At 36.5% G+C, this 25492-nt stretch overlaps 1 protein-coding gene across 1 annotated transcript; it reads left to right on the forward strand.

Moving 5' to 3' along the window:
* The first annotated feature begins 2260 nt into the window (after window positions 1-2260).
* On the forward strand, window positions 2261-24949 carry LOC145232170 (dnaJ homolog subfamily C member 8-like). Its single transcript, XM_080096702.1, has 6 exons — window positions 2261-2593; window positions 8981-9091; window positions 9750-9864; window positions 18600-18766; window positions 18825-18992; window positions 19574-24949. The coding sequence occupies exons 1-6, from the start codon at window positions 2534-2536 to the stop codon at window positions 19697-19699; spliced, it is 747 nt and encodes a 248-aa protein (XP_079952828.1). The 5' UTR covers window positions 2261-2533; the 3' UTR covers window positions 19700-24949.
* Window positions 24950-25492: the final 543 nt, after the last annotated feature.

Genomic DNA, 25492 nt, shown 5'->3' on the forward strand with positions numbered 1-25492 from the left:
GCAGACAGCGTTTGCGCAACAAGTTATTGCTCTTCCGAAACGCCACATTTTAACCCGCGCCAAACTGGCATCAACCCCCTTGTGACGTAACAATCGCAGGCTATGGTTACTGTTGTTAATGCCCTACTGACTTTTAAAAAATACACCGTCATTCTGGCAGAATTTTAGCTAGACCATACCAAAATAGTTTTAAAAGTAGCAGGTACGATACCCAAATAAATTAAACATATTTTTTTAAAGTGCATCAAATTATACAAAATGTGTACACTTACATAGAAAAGAAACAAATCAATTGAAAAATCAATCATAGTATAACTATAATTAACAATAGAAAAACCAAAAAAAATAAACAAAAAAACATCAATCAGTGAAAAATAAAACCAAAAAAACATCAACCTTTAACAACCACTTTGACCGTTTACGTAATTTGCGTAAAAGCCAAAATTCAAAGTATTTTTCTATCATTTAGCTAAATTTCTCCCAACGGAGATTGATATCACTGGATAGGAAATTGTATTCTCTACAAGAATCTGTTAATCTTTAAACAATATCATCTGCGGAGGTTGACCAAATCGACCCTTGAACATGGCCCGAATTTGACCGTTTATACGTCATATGCGTAAAAGTCAAAATTCAAAGTATTTTGCTATCATTTTGCTAAATTTCTCCCAACGGAGATTGATATCACTGGATAGGAAATTGTATTCTCTACAAGAATCTGTTAATCTTTAAACAATATCATCTGCGGAGGTTGACCAAATCGACCCTTGAACATGGCCCGAATTTGACCGTTTATATACGTCATATGCGTAAAAGTCAAAATTCAAAGTATTTTGCTATCATTTTGATAAATTTCTCTCAACGGAGATTGATATCACTGGATAGGAAATTGTATTCTCTACAAGAATCTGTTAATCTTTAAACAATATCATCTGCGGAGGTTGACCAAATCGACCCTTGAACATGGCCCGAATTTGACCGTTTAAGTCATTTGCGTAAAAGTCAAAACCGAATTTTGCTCTGTAGCGATTGCGAGATAACTTGTGCAAACTTTGCAATAGTTGTTTACCAAAGTAGCTCGTTTTCGACTCGCTAGCTCAAAACTTGCGAGGAAGTTAAAATGTGTAGCACCAAATCCAACTGTATTGACAAATCATGTTCGGACTTTGTAATATTTCCTGTCGCAGTTAATTGGGATGCAGATGCGTCTTTGTGATCTGGTGTTTATGTGCTTTAGCCGTATGTTTTGCCCCGTGCTGTGATTGGACGCTGCTTTGTGTGGAAATTGTGCAAGAGCCATTGACAAGAGCACATGTGTACGATTTAACTCCTTTATCCGGGGTATATATAAAACCGCACTCGTTCATTTCGATCTTTTCTTTTTCTATCCCTTTCCCTTCTCCTGCAATAAACAAACGAACCGAAGTGCAAGACACGTGTGTGGAGTGTCCAGGACCCGATCCTGACAAGCCCAGGAGCTTGGGAGGTTAAGGACGGTGGTATACCTCTTTTAATTTGTAGTGACGCGGTTATAAACTTGAGACTCATCAGCAACTATTAACATAAAAATTGATCACTACAGCTCAATTAATTTTAATAGAGTGTTTGGAAAAATAGGTCAGAAGCAAATCTCTCATTAATTTGACATTTCAAAAACTGCTATTGACAAAAAGAGACTTGCAATATTACCCTTTTATTATTCGTTGTAGTGACTAATCGATAATCCAGGAGAAATGCGAGATCGGCCCGTGCTATAATCCGGTTTGATGTATTTGGCCCGCTCTGCTAAAGGTTGCACACCCTTGATTTACACCATACTCCAACGTTACAGGAATTTAAAAACATTGCTTAAATTAAATATGATATATATTTGATCCTAATGATTTTTGTATTAGATTCTTTAGAAAATATTAGAAGGGCAACCATGTTAAAAATGATTCAGAACAATTGACCACAAGGCAGCACTTTGGCCAGGATAAAATAATTAACATGTATTTCAGAGATACATTTGGAAGACGAGAAAGTCTTTTGAAAACGACTAAATTCATTCATTTTTGTGCAAACAATTTAAAAAAAATCGTTTTTGTGTAAACAATTTAAATTCATTTTTTTTTTTCTATGTAAGTGTACACAGTTTTGTAAAATTTGGTGCACTTAAAAAAATATGTTTAATCCATTTGGGTATCGTACCTGCCACTTTTAAAACTATTTTGGTATGGTCTAGCTAAAATTCTGCCAGGATTCTGCCAGAATGACGGTGGTGTAAAAAAGTGCTTACCTAATTACAAAATGAAGCTTTTTGATGGTTTCTTTTGTATTATTAATACTTGTCAATCTCAGAAGAAGAAGAAAAGGCGACGAAACTGCTTTTGTTGTGACGCTTACATCAGACCCATCAGCTTAATAACTATGTTGTAACTAAGTTCCATGATTTTGTAACGTCATTTAACCTGTGTTTATGTACGATTGTATATTAGACCTGTTTGAGCTCTAAAGATTTTGTACCTGGTTTGATACTTCCACAAATCATAGCATGGCATTTTCTTCTGCATCTAAAGACAGTGACGATCCATTTTCTCTGTACATGAGTGAGGTAAGTAACAGTGTTACAGTTGACAACTTGTTTAGTGTTACTGTAACACTAAACAAGTTGTCAACTGTTTTGAACAATCAACCAAGGACATGAGTTGAGTTTATTTCGCATGGTACAAAGAACACATAACGACCCGATTGACATTAATTCAACAAGCTGAATTTGTCAACAAGCTTTATGTACAGCGTTGCAATTTGAGGATCAGGCTTTGGAATTGTTGATTGTAGAGTAAATATGCCCAGATTGTTCCATTTACCACTGCCTGGTGCCTGATAAAAGGAAATTATTGTCTGAAAGTCTTTTGTCCTTTTCAGTGGCGCAACTAGCGGAAAATTAGGGGGGCAGGCAACGAATTACCAATACGGCTTTCCCAAAAACGATTGTATTGCTAAGTGCGTATCACTGATTGGTCGAATGGTCCGACGTGTTTTTCCACTAATAATATATAAAAAAAACTGGGATTCGTCCTTGGATTGTACAGCTTTGAATGCCATGAAAAAGTACCACTTGTAAGTCACAAAGTACATTGCGATAGTATATTGACGTTTTAAACTAAGGCATTGTTTCGTAACATATAAACTCGTTCGACTGGGTGTTAACACGTTAACGTTTCAATCTGTCTACTAGTGCTGTACCATACTATGTGTAAGTTTCTCGTGATCTGCAATGATGGCTTTACATAGAGACGTGGACGTAAATTACAAACAAGTTGTTGAAAGATTTTTGGCTGAAGCTCCACGCTGATAAACATTTTATTTTTGTGTGTTTACATGTAAATACGTTTTCAAGTTCCAACAAAGATTGTTGTTGCGGTTATTTAGGATGTTGTATAAATACATCGCTGAAACTTCGTTTTTACCATCACAATACATGCCGATGAAGTGATGTACTGCTGTACCGGCACCATGTTCTGTCATTTGAAAATTATTTTTAGCTTTGATGCGAACGAACGTGTTTTCGGCGCTGTACGAGAGCCGTTATACGCAATAACGCGAATAGAAAAGGGACCTGGCATGCCGACGAACCTGCCCCCCCAGTTGCGCCCATGGTCCTTTTGTATCCCTTCTTTAATTGTCAATTGTGAAATTTGTGGGATAACAATCACTGATATGGATCTTTAAATCATCTAAAAAATTCCAATGTGTTGTTGGGACACAGTTTGAAATTAAGCTAAACAATAAACATGTTATTATAGGTCCCCTTCTCTAAACTAGACTCATAATTTTGTCTGTATTTTTTTAGGGTTTCTTTTTTTCCATGTGATCAACTGTGTGTGTGTGTGATTGACCCAGTCACTTGAATAACCCAAAAAGTGCCATTGTGCATGCTGTACTACTTATATATTTTGTACATACATCATTCTAAACTTTGCGGATATGCTGGTAAAATGTGTGTAATAATTAAAAATTATGCTACGAAACGAAGTCAAAAAGTAGATGCTCTTCTTGTCACAAAAATGACCTATAGGTTGGGAAAAAAATGGTCTACAGATTGTTGTTGTTTGGAATTATAAAATCTTCACACAATATTATGACTGTTACTGACTTGCACATGTATCAGGGATGGTGAACCTTTTTCATTAAATGGATCATACATGAGATCGTAATTCAAAAATAAAACAAAGTGGGTCATAGATTTTATTATATGTCAACATCAATGAGAAACTTGTTGCTACATCTTCTCTGCATGTCTTGCAATCTTTAGCTTATAATGTGTAATTTTCAGCTTAAAACATGTAGCAGTCATGTCTGAGCTAAGACGATTCCTGGCACTCGATTTTGTAAAATAACAATATATTGTTTACAAAAACACGCTAATTTCAGAAACAGCCAAAAGGGTTGCGGTATAGATTCTAATCAGTAAAAGCTTCTGCTAACAATGAAGAACACTGTACATTTGTTACGTCATACATGTTTACCGTGATTAATTGATTACATTTAAAATATGACTGGGCTTTTACTAGTAATCTAGGCCTTTAGGGTTACCATATCGGCAACTTTAGGCAAAATTCTCGACAATCTAAAAGTACCTTTAACGAAACCAAACACCAATCAAACCGCATTTCCCAGTGTATCTTACAGTATATGCAACCGATCGCTTTTTTGTTCATAATTTAGCATCGCTACAAAGTAACACACTTATTTAACCAACTTGCAAGCACTTCAGCAATTTACGTTATGAATTTTACACATTTATCTAGCACGGGTTTTTACTCTGCATCCCGTCTGCAAATCTGCGCTTTGTTTAAGTCATTTTTTGCTACCGCGGGGTTGACTATGAAATGACCAGTAAAGCATGCATGCTATCAATCCTAAGCAATGACATGTGTGAATCTGGCATGAAAGCAAGTTGCACATTTAAATAAACATATCTGTTGTCTCGCAATTGACTAGACAATCTGTATTTTAAGACAATCTGGCAAAGTTAACTGTTGTGTTGCTTTTTAACCTTGGACGTCTGGTAACCCTATAGTATTTTTTTGAAACTACAAGTGGGTCACTGAAATTCACGTGGTGGGTCACTATGTGACCCGCGGGTCAGTGGTTCGCCATCTCTGACATATACATATATATACATAACTATATATGTATATATATAGAGAGAAATAAATATGTGTGTTTGGTGACCCATTTTTTTGCTTGCATTAACAGTCTTGTTGGTTGCTCAAGTGATGTATATGTGTAGTAAATTATAATTTAATTATTAAATTGAAAGCAGAGCACATTAATTGACAATATATATGAAATTCACCTTGTTTGTTGCAAATATTCCATTATTTTTATTATGGGTCCCCTTCCCTGAAGGGGACACATATTGTTTTTGTCTATATATTTTTTTCTTTTTTTTTGTCTAATGCGAATTTGTTTCCACGTTTTGGTCAAGAAAAAATGGTTCAAACTTTTTAAATTTACACACATTATAGATATTGGTCTAAAGATGGTCCATGTGAATTTTGACCCCGTTTGATCCATCAGTTCACCCACATACCCCCAAAACGTGAATTTTTTTACGGGTATACTTGCTAAAGCAGATGATTCTGGAGTTTCATACTTTTTTGATTGGTACATCGCAGCATATTTTTTAAGTATTTTGTAACTTGTATATATCCATTTTCACCCCTTTACCCCCAAATATTTGTTTGTTTGTTCACATGAGGTCAGAAATACAAGACTTAACCTGCTGAAATTTTAAACAGCTGAGGATAGGGTGCTCCTTGTTGGCTGTTAAAACTTTCAGTGCTATCGGCTCAGTAATTACTCTTACAGCCCCAAATATGTTTTACATGCTGTCCTTTATCAAATCTGTGCTCTCTCAGGGCACAGCTGACGCAATGGAAGTGATTGACGATAGCACGCACATGAAAAAAATGCCTCTGCTTCACGCATGAACTCAGTCATCACTTGACCATTTTCTCACTGGTTGGAATTAAGATGTTACGATGTTAGTTATATTGTGCTGTAAACGTTAATGTAGGTCAACTTATTCGTGTTTCGAAATGCAGAGCGACAACGCAGCACGATTTGTTACACCTGTGTAGAGTGACTTCTCAAACTGAAAGCGTTAATAAAACTGTTTCAGAACAGGTTTTGGACACAAAGAGCCCAGCTAAGCAATCGTATTGTTGGTATGTAGAAACTTAACGGCGCCAGGGAACGCTATGTGCAGATTAAAAATCATAATTCTATTCCAGTTTAACAATGATTGTGCCCTATTTTTACTGTTACCAAATCGCATATGCATATGTGTGGGGACCCTTTAGATAATGCTTGCAGAAACAATTATGTCATAAAGTGTCAGGAAAAAGATAGGGACCCAATAAAATGTAGATGCCAAATATATATCCATTATAAATATAGTAAATGGTATATGTGATACATCGTTAAATTTGATGTAGTTTATATAAACTGGCAATATATAGGAAAACCACTATCCTAGTTAGAATATGTTTTCATTGTTAACAGATTCGTATTTAATAACCTGCCAATAGGTATACTTTGCTTTTTTGTGTTTCTTTGTAACAAATTTTAGCACATTTTAGCACTTTAATTACACAATACAGAAAACAAGTTGACATCAGTCTCTTCTTGCAGCAACATTCATAGTTTGATTACTGACTAAATAGGCAACACAACAACGACTGGTTGTTTGACTTGTAAATTACAGTTATGTGTATGCAGCCCAATAGATTCATTAGGGGAAAATCCCTGAAGCAGGATAAAACTTTGTGTCATTAGGAAAATTTTTAAAATTAAAATATCCCCTCCTTTCAGAATTTATGAATATATTACCTTTATATCACATATATTGAAGGATACTTTCCGTAGACATTACCACACAGCAGTGGTTTCTTAGTGTGGTATGTGTTGGCATTGCTGGTGGTAAGCGAACACCTTTCGGTATTTTATTTATTCCCTATTTTTGCACACCAATTGCTTACTCTGACATAAAACATTTTTTGCTTAAAACCAGTGTTTCATACCGGAACAGAACAAAACCTAAATAGCGTTATTTGTTCTGAGCAAATTATTATGGGTCCCCTTCCCTGAAGGGGACACATATTGATTTTACTCAAAATGTTTTTTGTTTTTTTTGTTTTTTTTTCTTTTTTCTTCTACCCAAAGTTTGTCCGACTCGTTTTTCTTTAAATGTTTGATAGATTTGGCTGAAATTTACACAAATGGTAGATATAGTTATGTAGATGTGCATCCCACTTTGTTTTTGTTGATAACCCCAGTATTTACCCTGCTAGCCCCCTAAAATGGGTTATTTTCTTCCCAAAGTTTGTCCGACTCGTTTTTCCATCAAATGTTTAATGGATTTGGCTGAAATTTACACAGATGGTAGATATAGTTATGTAGATGTGCATCCCACTTTGGTTTTGTTGATAACCCCAGTATTTACCCCGCTAGCCCCCTAAAATGGGTGTTTTTACCCAAAGTTTGTCCGACTCGTTTTTCCATCAAATGTTTGATGGATTTGGCTGAAATTTACACAGATGGTAGATATATTCATGTAGATGTGCATCCCACTTTGTTTTTGTTGATAACCCCAGTATTTACCCCGCTAGCCCGCTAAAATGGGTGAGTTTTTAAACAGTGTCAGAATTGGCTGAAATTTGGATTTCTTGTATAGTATGCCATTTATAGGTGACGATTGTTGTGTTCAACCCTTTAGTCCTAACATTTACCCCACAAGCCCCCAAAGTGTAAAATGTATTTGTATGTTCCTGGGCACCACAAACGAAAGATTTCTTCGGTGCAATAGTGTTACAAGGGCAACCAGTTGTATGTTGCTGGTTGATGGGTTGCTTGGTGGCCGTTTTTGCGCCATGGCAGTTAGGGGCTTGTTAACAGCCCTATGACGTCAGAAACATTAACGGTTGTTGCTCAAAACGCCTCTAGTGGTCGAAATTTTAAACATTGGCGGATTGCGCTGAAATTTTGCAGTACTATTGATTGAGTCATTGTGGTTTTTATATATTTTTTAGTTTGTGTGTCGAACCCAATTAGTTACCCTACTAGCCCCCTAAAATGGGTCAGTTTTTTAAAACGTTAAATAGGACATACTTCAAACAATATCTGGGGTGAATCTTATTTTATAGTTTGTATTCTACATAGTATTATTATTTAAGTCCAGTGCCGATCACTGTGTTTTACCTTACAACACCCGACTTTCTCATGGTTATCTCTTGAATTGCATTATTTTCAACTTTGCATGTGTGGGGACCCATGAGTTTTTGCCTGCAGAAACGACTAAAGTTATAAAAGACGGTGACTAATATGGGACCCAATACAAAATAAGCATAGGAAATATATTTATGTTTTAAAATAGGTTATAGTGTATGTGCAAGGGCAATATGTGCTAAGGCACCCTTCTAGTTTATTTCGTTCTGGTCTGAACGAAATAAAATTATAACGGTATTTTGGTCTGAAAAAAAGAACATTTCTTTCTGGTCTTTACAACTATTAAGCGAAAAAAGAAAGAAAGTTGCAACACACAAGAATTGTTGTCGGTAGTTGTTACGTTACATAAACGTTTTCAATATTGGTCAAACGGATGTAAATTGTAGGAGCCTCAATTTTTATTTTATCTTAACGGCACGAAATTTTCAGCAATTGTTTCATGTCAAATGTCTAGAAGAAATACCGGAATATAAAATAACGGTATTTTGTTCCGTTCCGGTATTTTGATTATTTTTTATTTCGGTATTTCAGCCAAAAATTATTGATTTTGTTCCGGTATAACGTTCCGTTCGAGTATGAAACACTGCTTACAACAAGGAGTTGTGTATCAATTGCTAATCTGATGAAATTTTTTTGATTAATTGGTTACACTGCAGTTGTACAGAAAGTAACAAAATGATTATATATGACAATAATTTGTTAGGTGAAAGCAATTGAGAAAGCAGATGCAGTTCTTACATCTTCCCAGCAAATCGACCGTCTTAACCGCCCAGGATCAAAATACTTTAATTTAAACCCATATGATGTTTTGCAGGTAATGAACAGTTACATTTATTTGTAGGTTGCAGAAATTATCCATACATCAGAATTTGGGCCAATGAAACAATTCATTTTAAAATTTTGTTAAATTTTGTATTGTGCGTTTTAAAGACAAGTAAAATTATTGTAAAATATTTTAGAATTTTGAAATATATTAAAATTTGTTCACAAACAGTGCATGCTAAGACCGACCCCAGTATAGTGTTTAGGTTAATTACAAAGTTTTGTTTCATGCTGAATCTCAAAATGTAGCCCGGCTCTAGTTAAAAATGTTTAGGTATGTAATTTCTCATTTCAAATTTCATGTCTATGTATTGTTTCAATATGTAGATCTAAATTAACAAACTTCAGATCGTACACTGTTGTGACCTATAAGGTCTCATCAGTGTAACTGGTGATAAGAGAATGGCCGTAGTGCCAAGTGTAGCCATCCATCTGCACTACAGTTTGTTGGAAGTAATATGGTAAAATCCCATTCCAGCCAATTGTGGCATTGCACAGAATAGGCGAGGCATGGGTTTTTACCATGTTACTCCCAACAAACTGTAGTGTCGTTGGATGGCTTAGCATGCTATATAAACAATATCTGAATAAAATTTGCCCGATCAAAGTAAACACACACATGTGGTTTTCAAGCACTACTTTTTGTGTAGGTAGACCCTGAGGATGATTTAAATGAAGTCAAAAAGAAATATCGAAAGCTTTCAATTTTGGTGCACCCAGACAAAAATCAGCAAGATAGTGAAAGGGCCAAAAAAGCATTTGATGGTATATATACCTAATATCTTTTATGGACACTGTTTCCATGTTCTTACTCGTATTTGTCTGTGCACTTCAGTTTTGTAATTGATTTGGATGACTTTAGTCAGGGGTGCAAAAATTTTTTCGGAATCTGGTAGCGCGCAAACAATTTTACTAGGACATACGTTTTTGTGTATGTGTCTTTTACAACCATTTCGCTACTAATAGCCGTATCGCAGGTTCCTATTTTACAAACGGCCACCAAATGTCTCAAATTGTTTATAATCTAGTGATTTAAAGAAATTTATGTCTAATCCATAGATTTTTTATTTTTTTCAAAAAGTTTATGCCTAATCCATAGATTGAACTGAACAGCTTTAATGACTTGTTTCAATTGTTAATGATGCCACTATCTAAATTGTTAAGTTGTTTGTTGCCTGACATTTTGCATTGTTCGCACACAATAGCGTACAAAAAGTCTGTCCTGATTGCTACCGAGAGTAGCCCCGAAAAATCTATTTATACCAGTTTTATAGCCTAAAATTAAGTTTAAATCAACGCATTACCGCCAACACATATACTTCCATATACAGTTTCGCGGCCGCACTAATTTGTCTCCGAGTACGCATACGGCGGCAGGTTGTGGAGCATTGTGCTTCGGTAACATCACGGCATAGTCTATTGGCATAGGATTTGGAATTGGGGTTTGCCCGATATCCAGTTTTTAACCCGACGCCTGACAAATCGTCGATAAAATTGCTGATTTGGCAAATCGGTCTTTCGGCTGTCTCATATGTTCTCAGATACGAACAGCAAACGTCCAAACCTGACGCAGAGATTGTGTTGCAACTAGGCCTACCATATTTCCATCCCCAAACAGGAGGACACATTGTTGAAAAGAACATGAAAAAACAGTTTAAGCCGTGCAAAGTGACCGTTCGCAAAATTAGTTTCAGAAATGGCAGACTAAAGCACGTTTTACTCGTTTATAAAAGTATCGGTATTTGTTCCGATGCCACCTAAGTATCATCAGGTAATACTGTATTATCGGGCTAACCCTAAATACAACAACATGTATTGATTTATGTTATACGACGCATCATACGAAGATTTGAGATTATGACCTGAGCATATTTTTGTGGCAAACGTTTTTTGCCAAAATATTGCGTCTTTTCAAATCTAATAGCTACGATCCGTTGAAAATGTTTGTGCGGCGTAAGTGACGTGTTGTTAAGTGCATATGCGTTGCAAATTCTTTTTGAGAAACGTGTGCGTTTGCACCATACCCACGACGATTAGCATCACATTCGCGCCCAATGTGTAAGAATGCTTATTATGATAGTGAAAAGTAAATGTTCTTTTTAGGTTGTAAAAACGTGTGCGTAAATCACTACTTCAACTGATGGCAGTCACGTCATGTCAATTTATGATTGCCCATTTTACACAGTTACCGTAGCATCGCAATAGTGCCTCATAAAATATGCGACTAACGAAATTCGGTCGCGGCTTGACTCAAGCGTGTTTTTCGCGAAAACAATATTGTTAGATCGTTGCCTACTCTCTATTTTTCCGCTAATTGTGCCACTTCACCATTGCTTTATTATTATTCTGAGAATTAATTACAAAAATATAGACCACCTTTAATTGTGACTACAAACTGCGGTCGCGCACGCAAGTTTTTTGGTCGCGCGGCGCGACCGTGCGACCGCATTTTTGCACCCCTGACTGTAGTAGATAAACTCATGTGGGTAAAGTTGGGTCATATATTTCTTTTGACTCGAACGCCCTGGTTTCACCTTTTTAAGTTAGTTACTTACCTGAAGGAAAACATATTTTTTTTAGTAGGCATTTATTTCCTTTTGTCTGTCGAACACTTTTTCCACCTGTTTGGTCAAGAAAGAGTGTTATTAAAATACTTTAATTTACGTACATGTTAGTTAGTTATGTGAAGTTGAATTTCCCTTAGTTCACCCCTGGATGACCCAGCAGTTGTAGAATCTGAAAATGCTAAATTTTAAAAATACCATTATTACTGTACTTGGAATACAGACGAATCCGGTTAATCGCATCATCGATTTGCCACGGGTATTTGATGCGATTAACCGGATTATGCGATAATCCGGTTGCTATGTAAGCAGTACACGCCGTTAACGAAAGTGCTCATTTTCACTTCCCCAGCTAAAACAAAGTTGCAGTGACGCTCAACTATGGCAACGGGGCAGTATTTTCTCTCTTTTGTTGCCGAGAATTGAAAAAAGTACTCTCAAGTCAAAACTAGATTTATTACCTTCAGCGCAATGCATGACGTCATGCTTCCTAACTGTCGTGGCTATGGTGCAATCGCCCAAGTGTGTTGAAGAAACAGTAGAAACGCACACACACACGCTTAGTTGGCGCGCACGCCACAGTTCGCTTGATTTGTGCTTTCTCTTGTAGTAAGGTTTATTTGAAAAGATATGTTACATCGCATCGTAGCCAAGGGGCCCAACATTTAAATTTGGGAACTTCCCTATGAAGACGGTTTATGACGTTTTAGTCTTGTTTTGGGTAGTTTCCCTTATAAATGTGCCAGGCGCCTCGCTTCATATACACGTAAAATGGCCTGTTGTTTCTAACCTATTTCGTTTTCTAGTTCAAACCAACGCGTTAAGCGGCAAAGTGCTAGGTGCATATTTGTAAGCAGGCCCAAACCCGAAAGTACACGACCGAAACCGGGTCAAACTTACAACTTTGGCACATTCTACAGCGCAAAGGCGCTAAGGCGAGCTGCAGCAGTTTCTATTACAACCGGTTATACAATTGACAAAAAGAATAATTGATTTTAGCAAAACTTTAAAGACTCAGATTGTGGCGCTACTTTCTAGCTTACACAGCAAAACTGCAGCTGCAGGACTAGCGTGACTGTCACGTGATCAACGTGTGATCGTTGCTTCAAAAATTTAAAGCAGCAACACGTACTAGACTAGAGGAATAAATGCCTTTTTTAATCGGTGTTCTTCCTGATAAGTTGCGCAAGGTCACGAAAGAAGACATAAAATATGTCAGTCGTTGGCACGTTACCAATTACGTGAATCTAAACAATATCGTGTGATTACTTGCGATCTAACATTTTTTACAACCATTGCGTGTTTGGCGGGTCATGAACAATATAACAGAAAACATTTTTAAACATTTGTTTTACACTTAACATTGTTTAAATTTCGACATTTGGTGCAGTTCGCACTTAGTAAGAAATTACAATCAGCGTCCTTGCCGGAACACGGGTTTCGTAATTTTAACACGTTGAACTCTTTATTTAAACGCTTGTTATATCACTATTGGCGATTAGATAAGCCAATAAAAAAGGATCAATGTGCACGGCTTTGAGATAACATCTCCTTGTTATCGCACAGCGGTAAACTGAACGCCGTTTTAATCACCTAATGACTTTTCCAAAATATTTTATAGTCGAGACGTGTCATTTTCAACGTTGAAATTAGATGCGATATTTGGTGTAGAATGCAAACATGCATCCACGTCTTTTCGTGTACATTACCTCCGGAGGATTTTACTATCATATCGTCGTTTTTTATTCGAAAAACTCGGTCTGTTCGACTTTCACATAGAGATCATCAATCCGGTTAATCGCATATTTCGTTGAAAATCGATGCGAATATCCGGTTTATGCGATAAACCGGTATGCGATTAACCGGACGATTTTCTTAACAAACGATGGGCGACGGTTTGGGATTTTTGATTGTGATGCAATTAAACGGATTATGCGATTAACCGGATTCGTCTGTATAAGTTTTATATTAAAACAGGAATAAAATTTAGTTGTATTCATCCATTTTTTTTACACATTAACCCTAAATACTTATTTAGGTTTCTCAGTCCTTTAGGTCAGAAATGCAAATCTTCCTATTAAAGCGACATTGTCCCCTCAATAGACACTCATTTCCTATAGTGGCAATAGAAGAAGCATGGTTACAGCTAGACATTACAGCTAGGAGTATTTAAAAAAAAATACATACCATTAAAATCATGTAACGAGAATATGGACAAAAGCAATTAAAATTTTGGCAAGTTTGTTTGTAACTGTCATACAAAGTGGGTTGATTGCAAGTTGGTCAAATTGCTGCATTAATTTGTGCAATTCTATGGCTTGTGAATCTTTATATAAAAGTCACAGATTTCAGTGTTTTCATCAAATTTGTGTGATAATATGTTATTATTCCGAAAAGTATGTTCAGCGAGTGTAGCATGTTGTGGAGTGCCTGTGCATTGTTTTTGCACTAACTTGGGTGTTGTTGAAATAAACTGAAACTCGTCTCAAGTTTGCGCCTTGGACAACAAACCGTAACATCCGCTTTAATACAATCCTGACTGCTAAATAAAGTGCAAAGGTTGAACAGAAATAGGCGATGCTGCTATTGAACAGTGTTGCAAATGTATGTGTGATCTGTCCTCCATTGTGTGGAGTGTATGCATGTTGCAGATTGCATAATACCACCACATCAGTTGCGTTGACTAGCTCCTATAAAACATTTGTCTGTTCTGGAACTGGTGGTGTACGCATGTTTGCCATTTCAGATTTAACTTTACTTCCTTAACTTTCTACTGATAGATTCAGGGTAATGGTCAGTTAGAGTAGATAGCACTTCATACAAAAATGGTGTGATTAGCTTAAACAAAATTGCACTAAAATGAGAAGCTTGTTTTTTACACATTCTCATGGTTATAGTAGTTTTGTTATTATGGGTCCCCTTTCCTGAAGGGGACATATTGTTTTTGCCCGTATTTTTTTCTGTTCAACGCTGGCTTGTAACGCTCGTTTGGTCAAGAAAGAGCGCTTCAAATTTATTCAAATTTGGACAGATGTTGGTTATTAACCCGAATTTGGTTCTCCAGTGGTTCATCCACAGCCCCCCCAAAGGTAAATCTGTCTAACGCTGGTTTGTACACTCATTTGGTCAAGAAAGAGTGCTTTCAATTTATTCAAATTTGTGCAGATGTTAGTTATGGGTCCCCTTCCCTGAAGGGGACACATATTGATTTTACTTGAATTGTTTTCTTTTTTTTCTTCTTTTTTTTTTTCTTCCCAAAGTTTGTCCGACTCGTTTTTCCATCAAATGTTTGATGGATTTGGCTGAAATTTACACAGATGGTAGATATATACATGTAGATGTGCATCCCACTTTGTTTTTGTTGATAACCCCAGTATTTACCCCGCTAGCCCCCTAAAATGGGTGAATTTTTAAACAGTGTCAGAATTGGCTGAAATTTGGATTTCTTGTATAGTATGCCATTTATAGGTGTCGATTGTTATGTTCAACCCTGTACTCCTAACATTTACCCCACAAGCCCCCAAAGTGTAAAACGTATTTGTATGTTCCTGGGCACCACAAACAAAAGATTTCTTTTGCGCAATAGTGTTACAAGGGCAACCAGTTGTATGTTGCTCGTTGGTGGGTTGCTTGGTGGTCGTTTTTGCGCCATGGCAGTTAGGGGCTTGTTAACAGCCCTATGACGTCAGAAACATTAATGGTTGTTTCTTAAAACACCTCTAGTGGTTGAAATTTTAAACATTGGCGGATTAGGCTGAAATTTTGCAGTACTATTGATTGAGTCATTGTGGTTTTTATATATTTTTTAATTTTTGTGTCAAACCCAATTAGTTACCCTACTAGCCCCCTAAAATGCGTCAGTTTTTTAAAACGTTAAATAGGACATACTTCAAACAATATCTGGGGTGAATCTAATTTTATAGTTTGTATTCTACATAGTATTATTATTTAAGCCCAGTGCCGATCACTGTGTTTTACCTTACAACACCCGACTTTCTCATGGTTATCTCTTGAATTGCATTTTTTTCAACTTTGCATGTGTGGGGACCCATGAGTTTTTGCCTGCAGAAACGACTAAGGTTATAAAAGACGATGGCTAATACGGGACCCAATACAAAATAAGCATAGGAAATATATTTATGTTTTAAAATAGGTCAGGGGTGCGGCACTTCGCCTGGTTTTATGTGGCTCTTTAAGTTGTTGTCGAAGTTTGGGGCCATTGTGTATATTTGGGTTAGTATGTGGCGATCTGGTACAAAAATCGTTACATTTTTCCTTTTGAACAAACTTATTATCGATATGGCCACAAACCTTGCCTTAAAACTGCAACTTTATGTGGCAAATGGCTTGATTATGATGGCATATATTCAATTGTGAACAATGAATGGTCGCTCATTGTTGCGTACAATGCGAATGAGACTCAAAGCAACAGCAATATTTGCAACAAATGTGTTCCAAAGTAAATAATGCTTCAATCTGTTGTTTTTCGGGTTATGACGAACATTATATTTTATCGGCAGTTTGTCTTGGGTTTGAATTGAGCGATTGTTGGTGGTGAATGCATTATTGACGTCGCAATGAATTTAGTTTCGCCACTTTGCACTTGAGGCACATTTGTGTTAGGTGTTTGGGGCGCGTGCGTGTTAGATGAAAATACCGCAAGTTTTTTCAACTGGGAAAATCTTTTAAATAAACAATGTTTGTCAAGTTAGCCTTCAAACTGGCAGTGAAAAAAGATTTTAGCAATTCACCAGAAATGAATCTCACCGCACGTTATTTATAGAATGAGAAAAAAGGCTATTTTAATTCATGTTTTTGTTTGATGGATTCGTTGAAATGAGAGTTTTGTGTGAGAGACAGTGTTTGCACTGACCATTTATTGTTGAAAATGACTGGCCCGTGGTCTGTACAAGTCAAATTGTGTCATTATTATGTTGGTGTGCGACATTTAGAATAGATCTGGCTAAGCACAGGTCTGTGTGTAAGGAAGGGACGAGGCATTAAACAAATGTGCTTATGTGTATAATGTGGCTCTTTGTGGTAACACAATAAAAAATATGGCTCTTAGGCTTTGGGCGGTTGGCCACCCCTGAAATAGGTTATAGTGTATATGCAAGAGAAATATGTGCTAAGCCACCCTTCTAGTTATTAATTCGAATTTGATCCTTCATAAGTTTGACCCCGAATTACCCATTGGTTCACCCACAGGCCCCCAAAACGTGTATTTTTTAAAAATAAGGGCTGTACTAAATAAAGTACATCATCTAGGAGTTTCATCCTTTGTCGCTTGGTGCTATGCAAGGTTTTCTAAGTTTGTAATTTTTAATAGGATTCACCCATTTTTCATCCCATAAACCCGAAATAATTTTTACTTTTAAGCTAAAAATACAAGCCCCAATGTGCTGAAATTTTAAACAATTGTTTGCAGTAGGTTACTTGTATATTTTTACAATTTTGCCCTAATCGGCCAAATGCCAGCTTTACAGTCCATAATATGTGTACACTGTCAGTCAGTTTTTGCACAGCAAAGCTATGTCGGTTTGTTAGAGTTATCACACACATTTTCAGTTTTGGCGAAGGTTTTACACCTATGACATGATTTAAACTTGATAAACGTACTTCGGTTTCATATATGTCAAGCACAACTTTGTTAATCAACATAAAGAAACAACTTTGTTAATCAACATTAAAAAATAAACTTGGCTTTTTCGCAAGATAAATGTTCTTTTAAATGGGGTCACTAAATGTCAATTTGTAGGTATTACAAACACAGTTCAGAACTTTTTTCCTCATAACGTATAGCGTTTTTTTTGACAATCGATTCAAGAATCAATACTCAAGTCATGCATAAATTAGGCAAAACAGTATTGTTGAACACTAAGGATGGCGTGCTATTGAAAACGGTGTCAAAAGGTCAACCGGTCATTTGTCATGTGTAGCCGATAGGTTACTACAGGTCGATGGTACTCGTTTTGCGAAACAAACTTAAGTGAAAAAACAATTTGTGATGTATACGCTTGTAGCAAATTTGCTTTTTAATTCGTAGTGTCTGTAACGGCTTTCTAGAAAAATTTGTGTTCAAAACCTGACCTTGGACGACAATATCTTGGTCAAAGCAAGAAATTAAGTATTTGTTTCGTTCTTTTCTAATTTTTTTGTAATTATATGACAATAATGTTGCAAAAAGAATACGGGCAATGTTTTTTATTGTTTGATTAATGCTTTATCACTGTGACATTTGTTTACCGTAAATCCGCACAAACAGGTGTGTGGGGACCCACACGTTTTTGTTTACAAAAACAATCATATGTGTAGATCAAATGATGTGTATAGTAAATTGGTGATACTGTATAGGATATAGAAGATATGAAATGGAAGTATATCAGAAAGGCACCTACCTTTCTAGTTTTGCTTTTGAGATGATGGGTAATAAACCATAATAACTTTCTTCTGTGAAAAATCAATAGGGGGTTGTGTAAGAGGATAGAGACAATGGTATTATCTCCATTTGACCTCTATTGCTTTAAATGAACTTTCCTACAAACTTATTTTGACCTAACAAGTGGAAATTAGCAACTCTGTTGACAATTTGTGCTGTACCTTTACATATATATGTATGTGTGTGGGGATCCATTAGTTTTTGTTTGCAAAAAATTCGCATTTTTGAATAAAGATAGAGATCTAAATAAAAATATATGTATCCAATCCATAGTGAGCATGGTAAAAATATTTAAATGTTAAAATATACTTAATTTATATGTGAAAATATTGTATCCAAATGTAGGAATGTGTATATATGTGGTATATGAAATAAGACAAAAAATAGATATAAATTGGCAATATATTTTGTTTCAAAACTTCTAGTTTCGATTCAAACTTACTTTAAATTGAGCAGCACCTTCTAAAAGTGTTCGCAATCAGTGCCTCATTTTTTAGCTGTCAAAAAGGCCTGGGAAACCCTCAACAAGGAAGAAACAAGAAAGGAATGTCTGGGTGTTGTGGAAGATGCAAAAAATAGACTTGAACTCCAGCTGAAGGCAAAAAGAAAAAAACAGAAGAAGGAAGGCAATGTTTCCCAGATACCAGAAGACAATGAAATTACTGTATAATACATTTGCTAAAGTGGTTTTGTTCAAGGCATAAAACAAAATTTTGTTTCAGTATGCTTTGGAGCTTCACAAAGAAACATGTAAATTATTTGCTGATCTGGCAATTGTGAGACAAGAAATGGAAATGCGTGAAATGAATGAAAGAAAACGACAAAGACAGTTTGAAATAGAAGCTGAAGAAAAGGCAAAGCTACAAAAAGAATGGAACAAAAATTATGAAGTATGCTAAGTGGTTTAGTGCAATGTCTTGCAAAACTTTCTGTTGCAACCCATATAGTTAGGTCTTACTTTTTTGGGGTCACTTGTTTTGTAACAAGAGCATCTAATTTTTAACTTTGTTTAGTAGCGTGGTTCCAGAAGGAAGCGTCAGGACATAGTAATATTCTACTTGTAATTTCGCTTCCTTTACATATTTTCAAAACTATCGAATTTAATCAGATTGTCTTTTGATTTAGTTATAACATTTATTACTGAAAACCACAAAATGCTTTTATTTTCCAACTATTAATGGGTCTCAATCAGTAATTATGGACACTAGTTTTGAGAGAACAGGATTTATGGTTTCAAAGCATTACAGTAATGCACCTGGGATATCCACAAACTTAGTAAGACCCTCGATTTAGTCCCTGAACAAAAATTGACATTTGAGCAGTATCTGTAATGTCTCTGTTTGAATAATTTTGTGACTCACAGGTGGTAGTTTGCCTTCTGCTGGTGTAGAGCATTGTTTACATTGTACATCATGTATGTTAGTGGTACTTGTTTTTAGTTTGTCTTTAACAACGTTTTTGGATTTTACAGGAAAGTCGTGAAGGACGCATCAGTAGCTGGCAAAATTTCAAAAAAGGCTCAGGCAAAAAAAGGAAGGCAGCAAGTAATCCGATGAAATCATTTCGGCCTCCAAAGGTAAAGATGGAAGAGCGCTAATGTCAAAGTGGATTAAATTACTTTGTGTGGCTAAATCAGTGCTGGATATATGTGGTGAGACATGAGAGGCGTGTCAGTGTGCTCAGAACAACGAATAAGTTAAAATTACAATTTAAAAATGCTTTTTGTTCCGACCTTAACACCAAAATACCACAAAGGACTGCGTGGTATACGAAAACAGTTTGACTTCAGCTCCTTTTATTTTCTTGTCGTATTTTAGTTAAATTCAGCTGCAATTATTATGTGACCATCGACCCTTTGTTAAGTATGCTTTCACCTTCATTACTTGATATTTGGTGAATCGCATTTGTTTTAGTGTTTTTTTTTGTTGTCGTTATACACCATATCTATAACGGTAATCTGATCTGGGATAATCGTTACGCAGTAGAAATACCACCAAAAATGGATACTGCTCTGCTTTTTAATAACCAGTCTAGTGTTTACTTGTTATCAACAACCCTTTATAATCTTATTCATTTTTTTCAAAAATATTCTCTTCCTAAGCCTTTCACCGCTGTCGAAGTTACGTGTTAGAACAAAAATTGTTATTTTATCGGTATTACACTGGTGAAAAAATAAATAAACTTTCAAGTTACGAGTCCTACACTTAACTCGTACTTGCCAGTACAGTTTTAAACAAACGTGTTTGTGTTAAAACACGCAAAACGCCGTTAAACTAAATCAGCTGTAGCTGAGCATTGTCCAACCACGTGCTTGCATCAAGCAAAAACAACCCGGTTGTAAACTTTACGTTCATCGGCGTCGTTTTTGTAGATTGGGCCCACAAGAAGAGGAGTTGGGAGAGTAATATACATTTTGTGGGGGTGAGGGGTCATAGAGCCCTGGGAACGATTGCAGGTACTCCCCCTTGGGAATGTAAGAGCATTTGTATCCTAGGGCGCGCTAAGTGTACAAAAGAGAAATGTCGCGCTGAAAAAGAAAGGTGCGAACAAGTGCAGTTATATGCAGAGGAAACCGTGACACTATATTCAATAAAATGCAAGTGACTCGGAACTATCTGAGAATGTGCCTAAAAAAATCCAAACCTTTTAGATGTAAGCAATAATATCTATTTTGAAGCAATAATAAGTAGCATTTTCTACAAAGTGATAGCAGGATGAGTAAGCTTTTTTGTACTGGCTAGGCCTACTTCACAATTGGCTACAACTTTGCGCTGTTTTTCATTACATGCACTGACTCGTCCAACTAGTTATGGAACAACGTTGATTTGTGATTCGCTTGAACAAGGGTAATCTAGTTACGCTTCTACTTCCCTCGCAAGAATGATTTGGTGTTACAGGGAGTGGTAAATTGCGTACGTGAGCATGAGCGACGAAGATTTTGTAAATGGGTTTGCCTACTGACTTGAATGTTGAATCCGTCCGAGCGGACGCTGCTGGTGATTAATGATTTGATGAGTGAGTGTGATAAACCCATGACAAACGTGTTTACCGAGGCCACCACAAAATGTCAGTGTCACCTATATCAGGGGTGTCAAACATGTGTCCCGTCCAAGAGTTTTTGTGCGTCCCGCGAAGTAACTTTTTGAAGATATGTGTTTTACTCTGGCCAGGCGGAATACCCTGTCGGACAAGTAAAATTAAATGATACAATAAATCTCCATTAGTGGTATTTGGATGCAACGTTTTAAGACAATGGTTCTTAACCAGGGGGGCGCCAGACATTTCCAAGAGGGGCATGAGTCCAAAGTTAAATAAACAAATTTATTTTGCAAGTGTAGTGCATGTGAGCAAACAACAAACGGGATCTAAAAAGAAACGAATTTTATGATGTAATGCCTTATAGCGTAACACACATTTTGAATAATGACATGGCAAAAAGAACTGGGTTCACCAAACTTTCTTCACAGCGGACCGGACAATTTTAATAATAACGCGCGAGAGCCGCAAGCCCTGACGCAGCCTTTCCCAAACTGGCATTCGCGCGGCGTAAGGTCCCGAAAAAACATCTTAGGGGGCGTAGACCAAAAAGGGTAAGAACCGCTGTTTTAAGAGGGTAATCGAAATAACCCATCTTTAGAATCAGCAATTGTGAGAAGAGAATTCAAAAATCCTATCGACAAGTGGCTGTCTGGCATTGTAGAGAATCACGACTGTAGACTCTGAACGGCCGACCTGCAAGGCTGAGCCTCACAAAGGGGTTTGTCACGTTGAAACACGCCCCGCCCTTTCCCACACAAATCACACTTCCCGAATCACGTGTAATAATCCACAGCGACAACAGCGGCAACAACCACAACGTCGTACACAATCAGGAACGGACAGAAACAGGGTTGAGAACGAAACGGATACTGGGACGTGAACGGTTTTCTAAACAAGAAAACGAAACACATTGACATATGTCAACGCACAAAAATGCCAATGACTAACTTACCAACTATTTTGCGACACAGGTCAACAGGTACAGTACACGTATCAACAGTTGCAAGACGATGAAACAATCGCTGCAATCACTATAGGAAAATACAGCATGCCATAAGTCACACATAAAGCCATGAATTAATTTAGGTCACAAATCGAATTAAACACTCACCGACAATCACGGTAAACAGCCTTCACTTGAAGATTAATTAGTCAGTCGTCACAATATTTAATTTAGCCTTATTCGTCTCTAAAAATGCAACACAAACGAATTTACTTAATGCAGTAATAAATCACCTTACTCGACCACGTTGTACAGTAAAATGAACTAATCATTGCCACATACAGACAAAGGCCTTCTAATTTTACTGTTACGCACATGGCGATTGTAACGTCATAGCAGGGGAATAATGAGACAAGTTAATCATGCGTAACTGAACGTGGAGATGTAACAACGACGATAGTCTTACCGTGAAGTCATAGCGAAGGCACAATTCGCGTCAAGGTCAGCTACTGTACGATCATCGATTGCCAGTTCCCGCTCAAGTAGAAACGCACCGAAGCTATCGTTAGAAAAGAACTAGTTGCGTCATTGTATGCCACTGTTTTTTTTAAACAAAGAATTAAAGCACAATTAATTCTTTCACTCCGCTACACTGCAATCTGTTATTTATTACAACATTGTTTTTTTACAGCGAGAAACGACTTGTATGTGCTTTCTTTCCCTGTTTCTAGTATTTGACTTCATTCACTGTGACGTAACAAGGCGCCTGTCATGTTAGAAATCTCCAAACGTAACAATGCGTATGATGCCATCAGTGTTGCAATCTTGTGCTGACCACGTTTTACAGTTTGTTTTTGTGTTGTGACCAGACTTTTCAATATACTCAGTTTGTGGTTGATCCAATTTAGTTTTTGGAAATAGTTCTAACATTAGTGTTTTATGTGTAGCTATAAAAACATGAAAGTTAAAGTTACTAAAATGCTGAATCATCTTAGTCGTCAAGTGACTGTAATTCATTCCTGGATTCCTAACAAGTTTGTTTAACAAATTTGTCGTTCAACTGGTGTAATGCTAAACAAAATACTAGTTGTTTTTATCAAGAACTTGTATGTTTGCTAACGTTTCGCCCACCAGAACGGTAGGGCTTCATCAGAGCAATGAATGAGTATTGCAAGCAACAAGCGAGAAAGCGCAAGGACAGCGGGATACGATAAAAATAATTACACACTAACAAAGGCCTTCCGAAAATAGTTCCGTCCGTTACAAAACGATAAAACGGAACTAATGTCCGAAATTTGATGGATTGGTTGGACATAAAATGTCGCGGAAAACCGGGCTTAGGCTTTTGCCATCATTGCGATTAAGAACATTCAAATTAGAATTTATAACGCAACTTTCAAATACCAACGTTTTTGATCAATTTGGTTCCTGTTTCAAAATTTTCGCATCGTTCCACTTAATGCAGTGGTCGCATTCCAACATGCGTTCGCATAAGGCGGACTTCCTAATTTCCATGTTTTTGACAGCCGTCTTATGTTCTTTCAGTCGTGAATTTAAATTTCGCTTGGTTTGGCCAGAGACTGCACACTGCCCATTTAGCGACGACATAAATGGGGCGATATCTTTGCCAATACGCAACGGATCGAACTAAAATTTTGTGTATAAGTTTGAATTAATTATTCTGATTTTTGGGAATTTTAATCTGATACTTATTAAACTTCATTTGTGTTTTAAAAATAAAAATGTTCTCTGCAAGTATTAAGATCGGCACCGCTTGAACGCGACCACTAAGATTTCAGCGTTTACAATGGAAAAGGATAGGAAAAAGTGGTGTTGTCGTCTGTTTTTTCGTGTTTACGTGAAGCGTAGGCTTTTAAATCGGATATTAGTGGTTGTTAAACAAACTAGATTACTTTTTGAAAGATATAAAGGTAAAAAACCCATCCAGCCCATGGAAATACAGGCCCAAGGTAGTGGTAAAAAGCGAGATTCTGATATGACCATGTGGTGTATCGTGCATTACAGAACAAATAAGCGCAAATATCATGCGAGTTACTGTGATTGCATGAACGTTGTATTTCGTCATCGTCACCTCATCAGTGCTCGACCTCGATTGTCATTTGTCGCTATTTAACACCTTTTACCATCTGTACAGTTACGTCATCGCCACCTTTCTCACTATATACGTTCATGTGTGTTGTAACGATACCAGAGACAAGCTTTCTCTCTATCAGAGAGACGCTAACATGTCTATCACACATAATATCGTTTAATCTCTCATCTCAATAAACTAAGTTTAAGGTTAAACGCCGTCTTCCTTATCGGACTAAGCACAGACAAGCAGTAGCTCAGACAGGCAAGGACTTAGAGTATAAACATCTACAGCGAAAGATACTTCTGTAGTAATAAGTACGACGTCATCAGGACATAAAACCCCTACAACCACATGTTTTTGTCGACAGCTCTCTCCAATACTAAGAATGTATTGACTGAAATACACTACTCCCAAACGATTTATTTGTCTTAATATTGTTGAACTGAACTTAAAAGGGCTGTGGTAAAACTTTTCTTTTAAAACTAATGTTGTGGTGATTTTTTTCTAGAATACAGTGACTTTAGAATGGTAATACGTTGTTGATAGGCTCTAACTTAAGAAGATTGCGTCACCACAGCAACCATGCTTAAACTCATCAACTGTGAAACCAAAACAAGTTTATTGTTACTATTAAATCAGTTATGTTTTGTAACATACTAGATTTGTATGCACCTTGCTACTTCAAAGTTCAGATATAGACAATTCCAAAGTGCATCTTTTATACTTTTTTTTATTTTTGCTGGTAAACAATACATTTCTTTACCAAGTGGTATTTGTGTGTGAAGGCTTAACAGAGGAAGATTTTAGCTGGTAGAGAAAATAAAATTACATGCAGATGCAGTGGTTGCTTAAAAAAATGACATTGACTCATGCAAATGAAAATGTCACAACTCAAAGATAAATAATAGATGAAATATATGACTGAACAATGTACAAAAATTCAAAAAAGTTTGCTTTAATGATTGAATAAATAAAAAACACATAAAAAAGTAGGCAGTTGATTTGAAAACAGTCCAGCCTTAATTGTATTTTAAATGCAATACCATAAAGCTTGTCAAATGCCTCAAAAATTATATATTAAAATTAATGGCAATATCGATTAAATAATGCATGATACTATTTCCAGTTTCATCCTGATCATCAAACTAAAATATCAAGGATCAACACCTATGAGATTGGATAGTTTAAGCTGCAAAAACAACATCTAAAATCACTTTTGTGTAAAAATGATAAATTGATAAAACAACACAACTACCAGAACAAGAGCGAAATGACAAAATTGATTGCATTTTAAATGTGTAAGGCCTGACATG

The sequence above is a fragment of the Phallusia mammillata genome, chromosome 6 (assembly GCF_965637545.1).
Source record: "Phallusia mammillata chromosome 6, kaPhaMamm4.hap1.1, whole genome shotgun sequence".
In the NCBI taxonomy this organism is placed as follows: domain Eukaryota; kingdom Metazoa; phylum Chordata; class Ascidiacea; order Phlebobranchia; family Ascidiidae; genus Phallusia; species Phallusia mammillata.

Coding starts and splice junctions, on each gene's coding strand:
- LOC145232170 (XM_080096702.1), top strand. CDS start 2,534: ATGGCATTTTCTTCTGCATCTAAAGACAGTGACGATCCATTTTCTCTG. Junction 2,594..8,980: donor TTTCTCTGTACATGAGTGAG/GTAAGTAACAGT, acceptor ATAATTTGTTAG/GTGAAAGCAATTGAGAAAGC. Junction 18,993..19,573: donor AATGGAACAAAAATTATGAA/GTATGCTAAGTG, acceptor TGGATTTTACAG/GAAAGTCGTGAAGGACGCAT.